At 42.1% G+C, this 17087-nt stretch overlaps 1 protein-coding gene across 1 annotated transcript in view; it reads left to right on the forward strand.

The window, feature by feature from the left end:
• Positions 1 to 8307: 8307 nt before the first annotated feature.
• Positions 8308 to 17087, forward strand: part of LOC119654822 (S phase cyclin A-associated protein in the endoplasmic reticulum) — a 127147-nt gene continuing 118367 nt past the window's right edge. Inside the window, exons 1-2 of the mRNA XM_038060383.1 lie at positions 8308 to 8468; positions 8740 to 8846. Coding sequence (XP_037916311.1) covers positions 8756 to 8846 — 91 coding nt within the window. The 5' untranslated portion in view covers positions 8308 to 8468; positions 8740 to 8755. The remainder of the gene's footprint in view (positions 8469 to 8739; positions 8847 to 17087) is intronic.

Below are 17087 nucleotides of genomic sequence, written 5' to 3' on the forward strand. Positions count from 1 at the left end.
TTTCGAAGGCGAACTAATGCCTTATGCCAAAATGAATTCTAATCAGTCAAATATTAGGAGTTTATTTTTCGGATATCCAGTAATCACGAACCGAACTGGAGTTTGGAGTTTGGAAATTAAAGAGGAAGGTTTGAAAGAAAATGCTTAGTACTATCTTCAGTAAAATAAAATGCTGAGTTCAAAGTAAAGGAAAGATAAAGTATAGGTAATGTTACTTACCATGCTAAATCCTACCTCATCTCCCTTGATGCCAGGCCCCCTGATATGACCTGCCATTATACCTCAAAAAATGCTAGGGCGCCCACGTCTACGCGGAAGGAGCAATCCTGGCCTTGTTAAGAAATGAGCACGGCATCTTGGTACCCTCGTTGTAGAGAGATAGAGCCTTTCAGGAGAGGTGCATGGATAACTTCACTCTACTAAAAGCTGCGACATAGAACGCAAGCGCTGTGAAAGTGGCTATAACGTTCTTTGCTTTGATAGTCTCGCACTCAATATGTTGTCAGCATTGCCATCTCTGAGTGTTTCTGTAACATCACTAAAGTAGTCGAGCGATTTGATGACTCGCTGATGAAGCTCATTTTTTATTTCAATTGATCACATGATTAATTTGAGGGTCAACATACCCTCTCTATATCCATTAATAGGCAGACCATCGAAGGCGTCCGGATAGCTGGGTGGTTAGAGCACAATGCTGTCGTACCGAAGGTCGCGATTCAAATCTCACTGGTGGCAGTGGAATTTGTATCGTAATTTGACGTCGGATAAGAGTCGACTCAGCTGTGAATGAGTACCTGAATCAAATCAGGGTAATAATCTCTGGCGAGCGCAATGCTGACCACATGGCCTCCTACAGAGTATTGTAATCCTGTAGTGTACCCATGTACCGGTCTGAAGTGCTCTAACACACTTTAAGGCCCTGATCCAATTGGATTTTTGCGCCAACGATTATTATTATCGGAAGCGTCAATCAATTTGTTTATTTAGGAAACGTGTTTTCAACCGATGCACTTCATACATGTGTGTGTTTGAGGTGAGGGAGAGGCAAAGCCTGGGCATTCAGACCCTAGTGGTCCATTGTGCTCGATTCCCTCGTCTAATGGAATATCCCAGATTCGTTTGTACCGCCAGATTTCCGCTAATGGATGTGATGCTACCCGTTGCAGTTGCAGTTGCAGCACCAGAAATCTGATGTCTTATGCGTGCATAGGCGAGGCACTCCCAGTGAAAATGTTCTGTGGATTCCGCTTCCTCATTACAGGATGGACACGTATTATCTTGGAGAAGTGAATTATGACCAGTCAGGATCAATCCGAGATTTCATTTCCCTCTACAAAACAATGACCGAGTACCCAGAATAGTTCCACCGTATTGAACCTAGAAACAGAGTTCAATCGATTTCTACGTGCCTGATCGATTTTTAAAGTAATCAGGACTACTCAACGCCCGCAATTTCACTCTCGTTATAGATTGCGATGAGCGTGCCCTTCAACCGTTTGTCAATCATTCAGGTTGCCGCCGTTAGGATAACATACAATTCCGCCTGAAAGACTGTTGTATATTGTACAAAGGGAAAGCCCCATTTCTCGTTTTTATTCGAGAAGTAGATTCCTGCTCTAGAACTCTGTGCTGTTTTTGAGCCAATGGTATAGAAGATATCAGTATATGCTGGCACGCATTCTTCTGGTTCGTCCCATTTATCTCCTCATTTCAGGATAACTTCATATCTTCTACTAAGCGGATGTATGGGGATCCGAGAATCAGAAGGCATTTCGAAAACTTGATTCAGCTCTCCCAATAACTCTCCAATACTCTGTGCTCCCTATGTCCATTGTTTCCCTATAGATCTAATCGAACTAGTCTATGAGCTGCTCTCATTGCAGTGCTCTGAATAAACAAATCCAAGGGCTGCAGATTGAGTAGGGAGGGAGAACCTGCCCCGGATGTCATGCTCATAGCACCGGTAATACACACAGTTCTTTGCAGCGTAGCTAGTTTACAGCGAAAACTCTGTTGTTTCATCTGAACCCAGCACATTACGGCTACATAAGTGAACAGCGGCCTAATGATAGCAACATACATCCATATTACTACCTAAAGCCTAAGTCTCCAGGTCGAGGCAAAGGTCCGCCTACGCAGCCCATAAACTGTGAGAGTTTGTTTCATCTTTACGTCTACATGTTTGTTCCAAAGAAGCTTTTTGTCTAGAATAACTCCCAGATATTTCACTTCTGCGGTATGCCTCATCTCTGGAATGCAAAGACCAATCAGTTTCCTCCTTTTTGTAAATAATACCATTGAAAGTCCATGCCTGAAGCACCAACTGTTCCGAGGGAGTGAAGAGCAGACTAACAAGACTTTCCACGTTGGTAAGCATGTTGGTTTTCATTTAATGGATACGACCTTAGCGCCTTCTTGTGAAAGTAACCCTCAAACAGTTTCTCCAGACATTTCGGTGGAAACTAAGTTAAGCTGATTTGCTTTAAGTTCTTTGGGTTTGAGTAGTTATCTTTCCCAGGCTTAGGTATGAAGACCACCTTAACCTTCTACCAAGAGGAAGACACGTAGCCCAGAGAAAGACATTCTCGAAAAGTATTTCTTAGAAGTTGGTCTAAGTGCTCTATACCCTCCTTTAGCATGGCTGGGTAGATGCCATCTATGCCAGGTGCTTTGAAGTGTTCAAACGATACTATAGCACTCTCGCCTTTTCGCACAGTGCCCCAAATCCTTTTGCAATACTTTCGTGTTTGCAAAAACCGCCAATTCTCTTTCCCCCATTTCTGAGATATGTTCTCCCGGGTGGTGCACTTCCAAGTGAGTCTGTATAGACTCCATTCTGGAGTTCGTGAAAGTACCATCCGGTTTTCAAAGAACATCCAACTTGGCCGCCTCACCTCACCCATTAAAGACTCTGCACAGCCTGGAAGTCTCTCTTTCACTTTCCAGTTCACAGTATTCTCTAAAAGAGTCTCATTTCGAACTTTTTATGAGCCTTTTATATTCATATTCATTCACTGTGAGTTCCGGAAGTTTAACCAGCCTTCATTCTTATTGCCTTTGCAAGCACAATTTAGATGTCTTCTGGTTGATTTCCTGAGTATTTTCAGTTCTCGCTTTCACCATGAAACTGTTTTACCATCTTGGCCTCGGGAAAGTGTGCGATTCAGAGTTTTCAATTGATCTTCTATCACCAAAGGAGTCTTTAGTTTTCTAGGGGACTCCACTGAAAGTGAGGTTTCAACTAGCACTTGCCAGTCTCTAATCAACTCTAACAACTTTTGAAGTGAAGATTTTTAAGTCAATGACTTCAGTTCTTCTTGGCCCCATGAACGTCATCAGACCAGCTGAAGTGATAAAATCAAACAGCTTCTCTCCTCTAGCAGTGCATTTCTTGTTTCCCCAACAAATCTGCTGAGCGTTCGCACCGCAACTGTTCCCCACTTCCAGATGTTTCAGCTTTGCATCTGGTATAAAGTGTTCTCCCAGATGCCTCGACCGGAGGTTCTTTTTGGTGAGGTTTAAGCAATCCTTTGTACGCATGGGTTCGTATGCCCCAATAAGCACCCTGGACTGCTCCATCCCTGGTAGGCCCGCCCAATATAGTTCCCTCAACCGTTTCTCTTCGTTTCTTAGATTCATAGCCATGAAACCGTTTCCGATTCCACTGCCTCACCATGGTTGTCTCTATCAATTTTAACATCAGAACGCAGCCTTTCGGTCAGATTTCCAGTTCCTCTCATTAAGAGAGTGGCTGTACTATCGTTTTTAGCTGACCGCGCAGTAGACACCGGGTGTAGGTTCTCCACTGAAGTGGAGAGCCTATCTTCCACAGATTTCTCCGTGGAGGAGCATGAATCTGGTGAGGCCTCCAAAATTCGTATCTCGGCCACAACCTGATTTCTCAAAGTCAAAGTGGATTCGAAGAAGTCCTCCTGAAATATTCCCGTCATTGGAATTTCTGAAGCCAGCCTTGGCAATATACAGCCCCATGTACTCTTTAAATGAGTTTTTTATTTTCTTCCATTTTCGTTTGCCATTTCCTTATCATTTGCCTATCGAAAACGAACTCTGATTGGCTTCTGGAATTTGCACATGCTCCTCGACAACGGCAGTAAGATTCCTCACAATGCTCGCGTCCTCCAACTGGAGAGTACTCCACTCCCTCTTGAAGCAATGTGCTTTCGCACTCTGGAAAGCCATGTGTTCTCAGACGCGTATCCGGTGTCATGTTGGTGGGTTTCGGACATATTCTAACTACAACATTCCGGTCCAGATTAAGGAGCATCATAATTGTACAATAATACGGGCAAACGGAGACTTCCGATATAGTGGAAAAGGATATTTTCTACGAACAATTAAGCGCAGTTTAGAGGAGGCCTCCTAAAGGTGAATACCAATGTGGGATCTGAAAACACCTTGTTCGGACATGTGATGAGGAAACACGATTTTGGTGACCGTAACTATGGTGGGAGGTTCGCGCATTTCTGCAACTTCCACCGCCTTGTTATTGGTGGCACATTGTTTGAACAGAGAGCCTGCTATAAAGCCAGTTGGGTCTCAACACACCATACGAGCAATCAGATCGACCACTTCGCGATCACTGGCAGATTTAGGAGTTGTCCCCTGGATTTGCGTAACAAGAGAGGTACTGCCATCGGCCTCGAGGGGAATAACCATCCGATGGTATCTTATCTTCGCTTGCGTGTTGCGTCCACCACTTCTCGCAGGTTTGGGGGGTGGCAGCCCCCTAAGTTCCACATCGACCGCTGATATAACAGCAGCAAGCAGTCGCTTGACAGTGGTGGTGGTTTCTCGGGCGCTACACAGGCCGTCGGCCACGTCCCAAAGTGGCGTCGTAAGATTTTGTGCACTGCGAAATCGTGAACGTCTCAAATCTAAAATTTAACGCAATGTTGTCCGTCCTGCTGTCCTCTATAGTTCCGAGTGTTGGCCAAATATAAAAGACAATGAACGGCGTCTTGCGGTAATGGAGACAAAGATGTTACGTTGGACTAGTGGCGGGACACGTTTTGATAGCATCCGAAATAAGGATATCCGCGGTCGTTATGGGGTTGCACCGATCGTGGAAAAGTTGCGAGAGAGACGTCTTCGATGGTATGGTCACGCAATTCGTGCCAACGAGAATTCACTCGCCAAAATTGATCTGAGCATCGAAGTCGATGGTAAGCGACCAAAAGGCAGGCCGAAACAACGGTGGCTTGATACGCTGGATGGGGATTTAAAAGCCTCGAGATTGCACCCAGATCAGGCATTCGATAGAGCCAAATGGGGAAACCGATCACGATGAGCCGACCCCGCTTGTGAACGGGACAAAGGCTGAAGAAAAAGAAGAAGAAGGGGTTGACCGCTCTACTGATCACTGCGAGTGATGGCGCACGTAACGCGTCCGAACTCCGATACCAAATGAAATGTCTTCTTGGGAAGAGAGAATTTGCCATTGCACTGGTCAGGGGAGCGGAAGATGTCGAAGAGTGGAATGATTTCAGAACCGTATACAACAACCCGAAAGAGCTTGCATGTGGTCGCAAATCTTTCGATGGTTCTGTGAAACACGTTAATGGTCGATTTCTCATCCACGATGATGAACAACTGAAGGGATAGAAAGATCACTTCATCACGGTTCTTAACCTATTCCATTCGGCAAGGTACCTTCTATTGTGTATCAAATAGCTAGTCATCGTAACAAACGAATGCGAACTGTTCCTCCAAGCGAAAAAGAAATCATTTCGACCATCAAACCACCACCACTCAAACGGTGTAAGATCGCTGGGCTTGATGATCTCCCCGCAGCGTTATTTATCACTGCACCTGCTGTTACTGCAAATCTACTACTTCAACTCGTAAGGAAATCTTGGGAATCCGAGACCTTTTCCAGAGAGTGGAAGATAGGATGATCGTTGAGATCCTAATGGAGGGGACCCGTTCTGCATGTGACGATTGGAGGGGTATCTGCATGTTCCCGGCCGTCGCAAATATAATGGCTAAAATAATCCTGGAACGCATTAAGTAACATCCCGAAAGCTAGATCGAGGGAGAGCAGGTCAGTTTCCGCTCCGGATCCTCCTGTATTGACCATATCAACAGCCTACGGGTCATTTTGGAGCAGTGCAAGAAATTTAGATTTAATTGCGCCTGCTCTTCATCGATTTCGAAAAAGCTTTTGATATGGAGTACTGCATCTGCCACTGATTGGTATCGGAGGAATTCAATGGGCGATGGCATCTTTCTTCAAACACCTCGACTACGCTGATGACATCTGTTTGTTCTCTCTCCGGGACCTTGATCCTTGGCCAAATGGCTCTGGATTTGTAAAGAGAGTGAAGTAGATTTGGACTGAAGATAAACACTAATAAAACCAAGGTTCTCAGTCTTACGGGTCATCGCATTCTCCGTATCTCCATTATTGGGCAGAGCATCAAAGGCGTCGATCAATTTGTATATCTAGAAAGCGTGATTTCTGTCCTACACATTAACAGGGCTAAATTCGTTTTCGTTTCCCTGTCTAAAATCTGGAAATGCATTTATCTTAACTAACCTCACAAAGATCGTGAACACCCACTGCGCAAAATAATATGAGGGGCTGAAGTTTTTGGTTCTCAAATATTACCTCCCTGTCAGGACATAGAGATTTTATCACGTACCTTGACTTAATAGTCAAAAAAACTAAACCCACTCTCTAACACTCTAACGTAACGTCTCGAGGCGAATTGATAGCACCGAAAATTCCAATCCCAAAGGAGCTAAACTGCCAAATTACCTAATAAGAGAGGGGACACAATCAGAAAAAATTTAACGTGCTCGGGAAGGATGGAGAAGGATTAGCTCTGAACGGATTCCTTTATTCCGCCTTGTTTCGGCCCACTTCAACCTAAACGTTCACCCCCTGTTGCTTCCAATATAATGGGGGAAATTTACTAAGACGGACTGAAGCTTTCCTTTCTTAGAGCAAAATCAACTCAAAGATTTTCAGGAAAACAAAAAGATAGGTTTAGGAGACGTTTTGTGAGGAATCTGATAAGAATCGTAGACCTAAGTCCCTCCCAGAATAGGGCTGGGGTGACGGCACGGCGATTCTCCTAATTTCGATTAGCCCGGTTCTCAAACTCAAAGCTATGATCCAAACCAGACACCCACAGAGGCCAAACGCGTCAAAGAATTTTAATTTTTGATATACTATATATGTTGAGTGAGTAATTTCAGCTAACTAATCGGCAAACCTTTAAAAGGTGAAGGCCCCAAGCTTCGAAGAAGTTGAAGAAATTGTAAAATTTCTCTTTGGATTGGCCTCGCTGGAAACTTTATTCGTGACTCTAGATGAATTCATCAAGATTACCAATCAAAGAGTAAACGCCTACGAGTACGTCATCATTCCATGTATCGACCGGACACTCTAGGAATTGGTGCATGACTTCTATCGTTGCAAAAAGATCCATGACGAAAAACGCATTGCTAAAAAAAGAAGAGGGAGCTACTCAGTGAAGGACTACTGGCGAAGTGAAGGCATTCTAGAAAAAGGAGACGATGTTGTACTGTTCCAAATATTATTGTTAAATTGTTATTTCACACGTTTAGATGTTCTTCTTCCTATAACCTGTAACAGATTTAAAAACTACACCCAGTTAGTAGATCTAATGTAGTTGGAATTGATCGTTGTCTTTAAACTAATATTTTTGATTCTTCTTTTTCTTCAGCTTTTGTCCAGTTCACAAGCGGGGTCGGCTCGTCGTGATCGGTTTCGCCATTTGGTTCCATTGAATGCCTGATTTGGGTGCAACCTCGCGGCTTTTAAATCCCTATCCAGCGTATCAAGTCACCGTTGTTTCGGCCAGCCTTTTGGTCGTTTACCATCGACTACGCTGTTCGGACCAATCACGCACGAATTGCGTGACCATACCATGGAAGACGACTATCGCAATTTTTCCACCATCGGTGCAACCCCATAACGATCGCGGATATCTTCATTTCGGATGTGATCAAAAGTGTCACGCCACTAGTCCAACAACATCTTCGTCTCCATTACTGCAAGCACTATTCATTGTCTTTTGATGGTTTCGTATTATAAATGGTAGCTTTGGTAGCTTTTTTTCGTTTACCACCTAGATTTCGAATTATTTTTACCTACCTGAAAGAATCTCCCAATGGCATTTCACATCGGTTAATATTTAAAACCTATTCCCGCCCATCAAGCAATTTGCCGCCCTATCCATACATTTGAACCATCAGCTCGGCGTTCACATACATTCCTAACTTCTCTCAATAATACTTATTTTGACATTTCTCACAGCTGCGTTTTATTTATAAAAAGCAAGGTAGCGAGAAGACAGTTTGTCTGGTATCAAATTTTCCCATGATTTCATCTTAAGAAATCCAAAGTATTTTCATTGCAAATTGGCCATTTGCTTACCGCACACTACACGAAATATTCATTCTACCGTCCAAAGCTCCAGGTGAGTTCTAGTTGCGATTCGAGTCAATTCCGGCATTCAGTCATTTCGTTGTTTTTTTATGGCGTGAAAAATTTGTACCCGATGCGCCCTCGCACAGCACCCACCTGGTAGAAAACAAAACGATTTTGAGTGCTGCCGCGAATTAGCATCTTATTGTGACTCACTTGGTAGATTCATTGTTGCGGAAGTTGCTGAATTTTGGATAGGCTTTAGCAAGACAGGCGGCGAACAAATCGATTACTTGAATAATGATTTCATTTCCCTGTTTTAGATGCTCATCTGCGGAAATGGAAATGAAAAAGGTGCTCGAGCAGGAAGGACGCGATGCGAAGAATTTGATGCTGTATCAGCTAGTTGTTGAGGAGGATGCGAACAATAGTAATTATCAATAACTTTAGGATTTAGGATAACATACACAGTGCGAGAGGTGGAGTAACGAATTTTTTGTCCGTCTGTTATGCTAGGCATAATATGCCTATGCGACCGGAATTGGTGGATGAAAATCTATGTAAACCATCCCATCCTCCCAATTTTATAGAAATCGTAATGCATAACTTACAGACTAGAAATCCTATTGGAACTTCCAAACGTTGCGGTTCACGAACTTAGATTAAGAGAATGAGCATATCTTCTTTTTCTTCAGCCTGTGTCCCGTTTACAAGCGTGGTCGGCTCGTTGTGATCGGTAATAGCATTTGGCTCCATCGAATGCCTGATCTGGGTGCAATCTCGAGGCTTTTAAATCCCCATCCAGCGTATCAAGCCACCGTTGTTTCCTTTTGGTCGCTTACCATCGACTTCGATGTTTAGACAAATCTTGGCAAGTGAATTCTCGTTAGCACGAATAGCGTGACCATACCATCGAAGACGCCTCTCTCGCAATTTTTCCACGATCGGTGCAACCTCATAACGATCGCGGATATTCTCATTTCGGATGTGATCAAAACGTGTCACGCCACTAGTCCAACGCAAGATCTGCGTCTCCATTACCGCAAGACGCCGTTTATTATCTTTTATTTTTGGCCAACACTCAGAACCATTGAGGTCGACCGGACGGATGACATTGCGTTAAATTTTTGATTTAAGACGTTCGTTGATACGTTAATCACAAAGAACACCAGTTGTGGAATGCCTTCATCAAGGTTGCGTTAATGCATTAAGCAATTTTGATAACGCAGTTCTCCATTAGCTGATAACTTGACCCGAGGTATTTAAATCGCTCAGCTCTGGGCAGATTACTGCCACTGACTGTGATTGTGCTAGGAGAACATCATCTGCATAAAGCAGTGTGTAGGACGCTGGACGTTGGATATCCCGTGTGACGGTGTCCATAACAAGGACAAAGCGGAGCGATGAGAGGGCGCTTCCTTGATGAACACCAACAGAAACACGAAGCGGGCATACTTCGAACTTTACTTTTGGGATCGTGGTAGAGCAATTGAATCCAGCGTGCGAATTCTTCTGGCACTGTGTTTTCGTAAAGCATACCAGATGTGTTCGTGTGACACACGGTCAAATGCTTTCTCTAGATCCAGAAATGCAATGTAAAGAGGGCGATTCTTCTCAAGGTGTTTCTTCATGAGTAACCGCGCAGCGTGTATTGCGTCAGTCGTTCTGCACTTTTGGGCAAATCCGGCTTAATTTACGGTTATTTCACAATTTCGTGAATACGGTTGTCAAGAATGCGTCTTCGTGGTATGGGAAAGTAACCGTATTGGACGGTAATTTGAACATTCTGCTGGACTACCTTTCTTTTTCGTCAGGTCCCGTGGCTTCCCCGATTTCATTCGTTTTATTGCCTCCTCGACTGGAGTTGCGCTGACAGGTGGAATGAACATGTAATTTGTCAGAGTGAAATTATGCGGTGTTTCCAACGATTAATTAATTGAAATAATAAAAACTTGTTGTTTCTTTTTCGTTTTTGTGGGTATTTATTCTTGCAAATACCGATATTTCGGGAACCACTTGTTCCCTTCATCAGTGCAAACAAGTTGGGTTCAAGAACTTGTTTGCACTGATGAAGGGAACAAGTGGTTCCCGAAATATCGGTATTTGCAAGAATAAATACCCACACCAACGAAAAAGAAACAAGTTTTTATTATTTCAATGTAATTTGTCTTTTTCGAAACGAATATTGTTGCAATATTTGGCTCTTGGCTTGCATGCTGAGGCTGCGTTTAGTTTGCTGAGCAGAATGTCTGCTTGGTCCAAACCGCGCGAATAGAAGCCATTTTCTAGGACTAACCTTTTTACCAAAATCTGCTTTATAGTGGTTGAGAAGCTTTTATGCAGTAAGGACCAACAACCAGTTGCTCACATTTCCCTCTTTAGTTGGATGAGGGCCATTTGGCAGAAACTCCAAGACCTTGTCGTAGACGCCAGTAACTCGATGCAAAAATTATCGATGAATAAGTCGGTGAAAGTCAAAATATATGAACAAGTTTGTCTGCATTGAGACCGTTTTTTGGTTTGCTGATGTATCCAGAAATTGTCTTGACAATTTTTTCTTTAGAATGCTGCCATCTCGTGACAGTTCCTAATGATGTGCTTCAATGGTCCCTTGGACCATTTCGAGAAGCGTTCACGTTTTATTATTCTGCTTCAGATGCAGATATATAAATACAGGGTGTTTCAAAACAATCGGACAAACGATATCCCAGGTGATTCCTTATGTAATTCTAAGCAAAAAATATACCGTATCTTGATTTGTTAAAATAAGATTCATTTTTAAAATAATAAAATCGCAATAACCCGACTATGCTAGTTAGGCTATTGAAATAAACGCCAGATCGAAGCGTACACTTTCGTCTCAAATAGGAACGTATGTTTGTATAAATAAAGCGAGCCGTTTGGAAGTATAATAATAAATTTCCTAACACAAAGATTCTGTTTTTCGCTCACAAAATTGTGTGGTTTAACACAATTTTTCTTGAATTTTAAAAGAACATTGTGTTCTTCTTTTTGCAAAAAGGTGAATCTTTCTTTTTAGCGTTTTTTTGTCAAACAATACCTTATTAAAATCGGTTCAATGTTTGCCACACGCATTTTCCTCAGAAGCGATGGACACGAAAAATTGGTGGAAAGGTGAGAGGTGGGGTAATAAGATACATCTTTCTCCGTTGAGATCTTTTCACAGAATATAATCGTGTTGGGTATAAAATGAAAGCTCCTGATTAGTAGTTTTCGATGCCAGTGTTAGTTTTGATATTTCTTGAAACGGCGACCAACGCGGGGGGGTTGAAGGTGATGATTTCTTTAATGGACCCATTCTGAGAAACTACCAAAAGGAAAAATTTGAAAAAAATTATGAAGGTGCCTCCATACAGTGTCGAGGTTTCAAAATAATCTCCATATTGATATCTGCTCAAATTAAGTTAATAGTAGTATATTACTATGTTTTTGGGGAAATCGCCTTAAGTTTATCCAAGAGTTACATTGGAGCAATGTAGACTATATTATGAAGCATGGTATCCCCAAGCTTAATCAAAATCGTACTATTAATAACAAAGTTACAGTAGCTCAAAGTTTTCTGACCTTGTATATTTACTGCAACCTAAAGTACTAAATATCAATATCACAGAAACTGAGTAGTGTGACATGGTAAATGCATATACACTACGGGCTGTGTACAAATGCACTCAAATATACTTACACAAGAAACAAACAAAACCTTTCATACTTGCAGCACCGAAGTTCCGGTTTCCCGCCTTGTTTTCTAATAAAATCATGTTCATTTTATTTTAAATACTCAATTTGTGGCAGTTACAAACCTGCAAAGGCAAACCAAAAATAGGAAAATAACGCTGAATTTTGGATAGAAATGAAGAAATTTGCTCCTAACGGACAGAAAGGACCTAGCCGCTACTTTTATGAATTAAAATTCAAAGATAATTGTATTCTGAATGTGTCTATTAATGTCTTTCGCCTTATAAATTACGTACTGCTTTTGATAACATTCTGCTTGATATGTGTGCATTTACATTAGTAATTTTAGGACAAACTTCTCCAAAGACCTCTGAGTCACCCTATAATCCACCTCTTTCAAATATAACTATAGGAAGTAGTCTAGTGGATTTCATTCAGGCGATCTTAGAGGATATCGTACTGGTTCATAACGGCCTATTTACCATTCATATTCGTCGTTAAGAAGCAACATCCCTGAAAATATGTGGAAGTTCCCTGTCCTTGTGAAATCACATCCTACTTTTTCAATTAAGTGGCACATTTTCTAATAATCGAGCGGCACTTGATTTATACCCTTCGCCTGTCAATCGTTTTGCCAAGCTTCTGAATTCTATAATTGTTGGTAATATGCTTCACACTTCAATTCACCTCCATTTACTATGAAAATAAAAGGTCCGTTTTTGAGTAAAACGACATTCGTCAATAAATAAAATATTTTTAGTGAAGTTAGGATTTTTTCTAATAAATAAACTTGAATAAACTTGTTTCAGGTTACGATGATTTTAGCAAGTTACAGTAACACCTAAAATGGCAGTCAAATTTTTTTTCTACTTATTTTACTTTTTCAACTGCTGTTACGAACCCCTCATAAAAAACCCAATCACTATAATTATAATTGTTAATGGTATCTTTCACTGAATCAAAGTTAACGAAAATTGTTCATGTGGTGTATCTAGTAGTTATGATGGGTTTTTATAATTTTTTGTCTTTGGGTTCAGGTATTTGGGATAATTTTCAGTGAGCGGGTTTCCATTTTACCTATTAGAACTACTGCACGTTGAACACTTGATGATGCTAACAAAATGTTATCGCAGTAAAATGAGGATTCAAGAATAATTTGGTTAAACAGCAAAATTTTGGGAGAGAAAAACTAAATTTTTGCGTCCGGAAATTTATTACTTCCAAACGGCTCACTTTATTTATACAAACTTACTAATTACCATATATTTCCTTTTTAAGGTTTTGTGTGAAACAAAATCTTATTAGAATCGATTCGATGTCTGCCCATCGGTCTGTCTGTAAAGCTAATAATAGCATATTAGTATATTTTAGAAATTCAGCTGGAAACCCCCATTAAGTTCATGCTAGAACTACAAAATTTTGCAATTGTATAAAGGACGACATAAAGCACAATTTGCTCAAATTTGACGAAGAAATCCAACTATTATTAACAAATTGATGTGTCCGGATAGCTGATTGCGCAAGGCTGTCGTATGGAAGGTCACGGTTCAAATCTCACTGGTGGTAGTGGAATGTGTATCGTGATTTGATGTCGGATACCAGTCGATTCAGCTGTGAATGAGTACCTGAGTCAAATCAGGGTAATAATCTCGGGCGAGCGCAATGCTGACCACATTGCCCCCTACAGTCTACTGTAGTGTACCGTTACGGTCTTGAATGAAGTACTCTAACACACTTCAAGGCCCTGATTCAATATGGATTGTTGCGCCAATGATTATTATTATAGAAGGTGAAATTTTGCCATTTGTTGTGAATTTCGTGCATTTTACAACGTGTATGATGTCATCATCCCATATCAATTCGTAAATACTACAACAAAGTAAGCTCACATGAATGGGGGGTCACAATGGAATATTTTATTTTAAGTTTTTGGGTCATTTGTATATCAATATTAATTACTCGTCATCTCACCTTCCAATAGTCTTTATATTAGATTTCGCTAATTTTAAACCCTCTTGATTCTTTAAATTTATCAGAAACTAAAAAGTCAACTCAAATTGTTGAAGGGATACCCTACTTTATCGATGTTTTATGAGACGCGGTAAACGTTAGTATACCAGGCAAAATCATCATCAACGGGGCAATAAACGGTATCCGATCGAGGTCTGCCTTAATAAGGGACTCCAGACATCCCAGTTTTGCGCTGAGGTCCACCAATCCGATATCCTTAACAGTCGGCCGAGACCATCGTCCCTTCTGATACAGGGTATGCCACATCTTTTTTTTATACTGTAGACGTTGCCAATGTAGACTTTCCCGGTTTTATCATCCTCACCTGTATCGATAAAGTGACCCGCCCATCGCAACCTATTGGCTCGAATTTTGTCCACAACCAGATAGTCATGGTATCGCTCAAAGATTTCGTCGTTATGTATGCTACGGAATCGTCCATCCTTATCTAATGGGGCCAACAATTCTCTGGAGGATTCTCCTCTGTCAAACGCAGCTAAGAGTTCGCAATTTCTTTACTGAGAACCCGAGGAATACCTGAGGACCTGCAAGACATTGTCTTGTATAGTACGAGCTTTGGCCCTATGGTGAGACGTTGTGAACGGAACAGTTAAAGCCTGTATTTTCTTGGGCATGATGGATCACTTTTTCCAGGGCCGAGTTAAAAAGGGTGCACGATAAGGCATCTCCTTGTCTTAGACCGTTGTTGATGTCGAATGGTCTCGAGGATAATCCCCACCAAGTCTTCTAACAATCATTTCGTGCGATATTGCTAACTGAATAATCCGCAGTCTGTTATCATTGGTATTTTTATGTAAGCTATGGGAGGCAACGTATCGTCTGAATACCTAGTATGATTTAGATATCATATCTGGGACAAGCTTCGAGAATTAGTTCTACTGCCTCGTAAGGGCGTGAAAGTTTATGAGCCTTGTATTTTGAAATTTTTCTCGCAAACGCAGAATTCACAACCGTTCATTCATGTTTTCAAAGCCGATAACAACAGGTTTCATTTTTTGGCTGAATATGACCTACTCTGAGCACATGATTTACCGGACGACCACTATAATATATGGTGTAGTGGCTCTTCTCCCGAAAAGGGTTCCCTGTCCAGCGCATCGTTTGAAACGTTGTTGCATCGGTTTTATATTGGTACAGGGAGCGTACGTTCCATGTGAAAATGCGGAAATCGTTCATCGGTTTCCGTTGCCGGATTCGACATTGTAATATCCATCCAGTCCGAGGCTCCTTTTGTCGCTTCTAATAATCTGAGTGTAATTATGCGGTGTTTCCAACGATTAATTATTTTAAATAATAAAAAACTTGTTGTTTCTTTTTCGTTGGTGTAGATATTTATTCTTGCAAATACCGATATTTGGGGAACCATTTGTTCCCTTCATCAGCTTCCAATAAGTTGTGTTCCGTGTCAGCCGCACCCAACCTCCAACCTGGAAGACAGTTAGTACAATTTGTCCCGTTTTCAGGCACGGGAGACCCGCCATTCTTCATTCTTCACTGTCTGCAGCTTGTCCTTAAGAAAGAAATCCCGCCGACCACCACGCGGAGGTAGAGATATTGTCTGGTAGTGTAGGTACCATCGTGGGTACCAATCCACGTTTTCGCCAAAGGAGAATATTCTCTACAAATACTCTCCTACAAATAACACGTAATACGGGCACGCGTCTATACAGCGAGTCGCAGACCAGTACCGCTTCATTACTCACAGGGAAACAATTGCAGCCATCATTACGGAACGTGTTCGTTTTGAGGTCAACCCAGAAACTGGTGAGCAAGATTCTATGGGATAGAAGCGGTGGCATCAACAACACCACGCCGCACTGCGAGTAACAGCCTTAGTATACCCCGAAGCACCCTTCTTCACCGTCCGCTTGAAGTCTCCGTTGAGGTTCGGGACGAATTCCAAGGAGAGTCTATAGAATTTTTGGAGATAGATTCTTTGCATAGACCAGGTATTCCTAGCCTCTATGCATCTCCAGGAACTCCGAGAATTTCATCTGAAATCAATGATGAGATTGCGTCGCGACTATGAGTGACCGAAGAGATCCACCTTCGGTCACTCAAACCCATAACGCGAAAGCGGATTCTCTGTTCGTGCAATCTGACAGCCGCAACTGCACCACAATACATTATTGATTGTAGTTGCAGTAGAGACATATCAGCCATAGTCGCGACGCAATTATGGAAAATTCGTCTGGAACGTCGGCGGGACTCACTAAGACAGGATATTGCTAGGCTGATTCAAATCAGCACTGGCAATGCCAGCGGAGCCAGTTTACAGGAACTATGCTACCCCCGCGAGACATTCGTAGTTGAAATTCTGGACACACCAAAGCAGAAACTTAGTCTCGTATGCAGTCGGTTACGGACGGTATGGGGAAAGTCACTCAGAATGCAACGTACCCGAGGAACCATCGGAGTTTTTCAGATCTTTCAAAGAATCCCGACAGAGTGAGAATACAAGACAGAGCGAGCGACAGTACAGTTTTCTGTGACGGAAACGAAAAATATTGCGATGGACTTTGGGGGATATCCGCGCATGGTAAGCACACAGAGTGGATAATCGCTGAATGCACCCGTCCTGCCACTACGCCTGGCATGAATTTCGCGGATTTTACCGACGAAGAGGTTCGCCGAATCATAAACAGCTCGAAGAACTAGAGTGGTCCTGTTTTGGATCGGTTGCAGAATTTCTGGCATAAAAAATTACCAGTGTACACAGTCGGTTGGCACATAGCATAAATCAGGCTATTAGTCGGCCTGAGGAATTTCCACCTTTCCCTATTGCGGGAATGACCTAAATTGTCCCTAAAAAAGACGCGGTGCAGGGCCCTGCGGACCCAAGACCGATCATTTGCTTAACAACCCTCTACAAATTCATAACGTCCATTATTAGTGGAAGGGTCGATGGGCCCCTGGAGACCAATAACATTCTGTCCGAGGAGCA

This window comes from Hermetia illucens, chromosome 4 (assembly GCF_905115235.1).
Source record: "Hermetia illucens chromosome 4, iHerIll2.2.curated.20191125, whole genome shotgun sequence".
Taxonomy (NCBI): domain Eukaryota; kingdom Metazoa; phylum Arthropoda; class Insecta; order Diptera; family Stratiomyidae; genus Hermetia; species Hermetia illucens.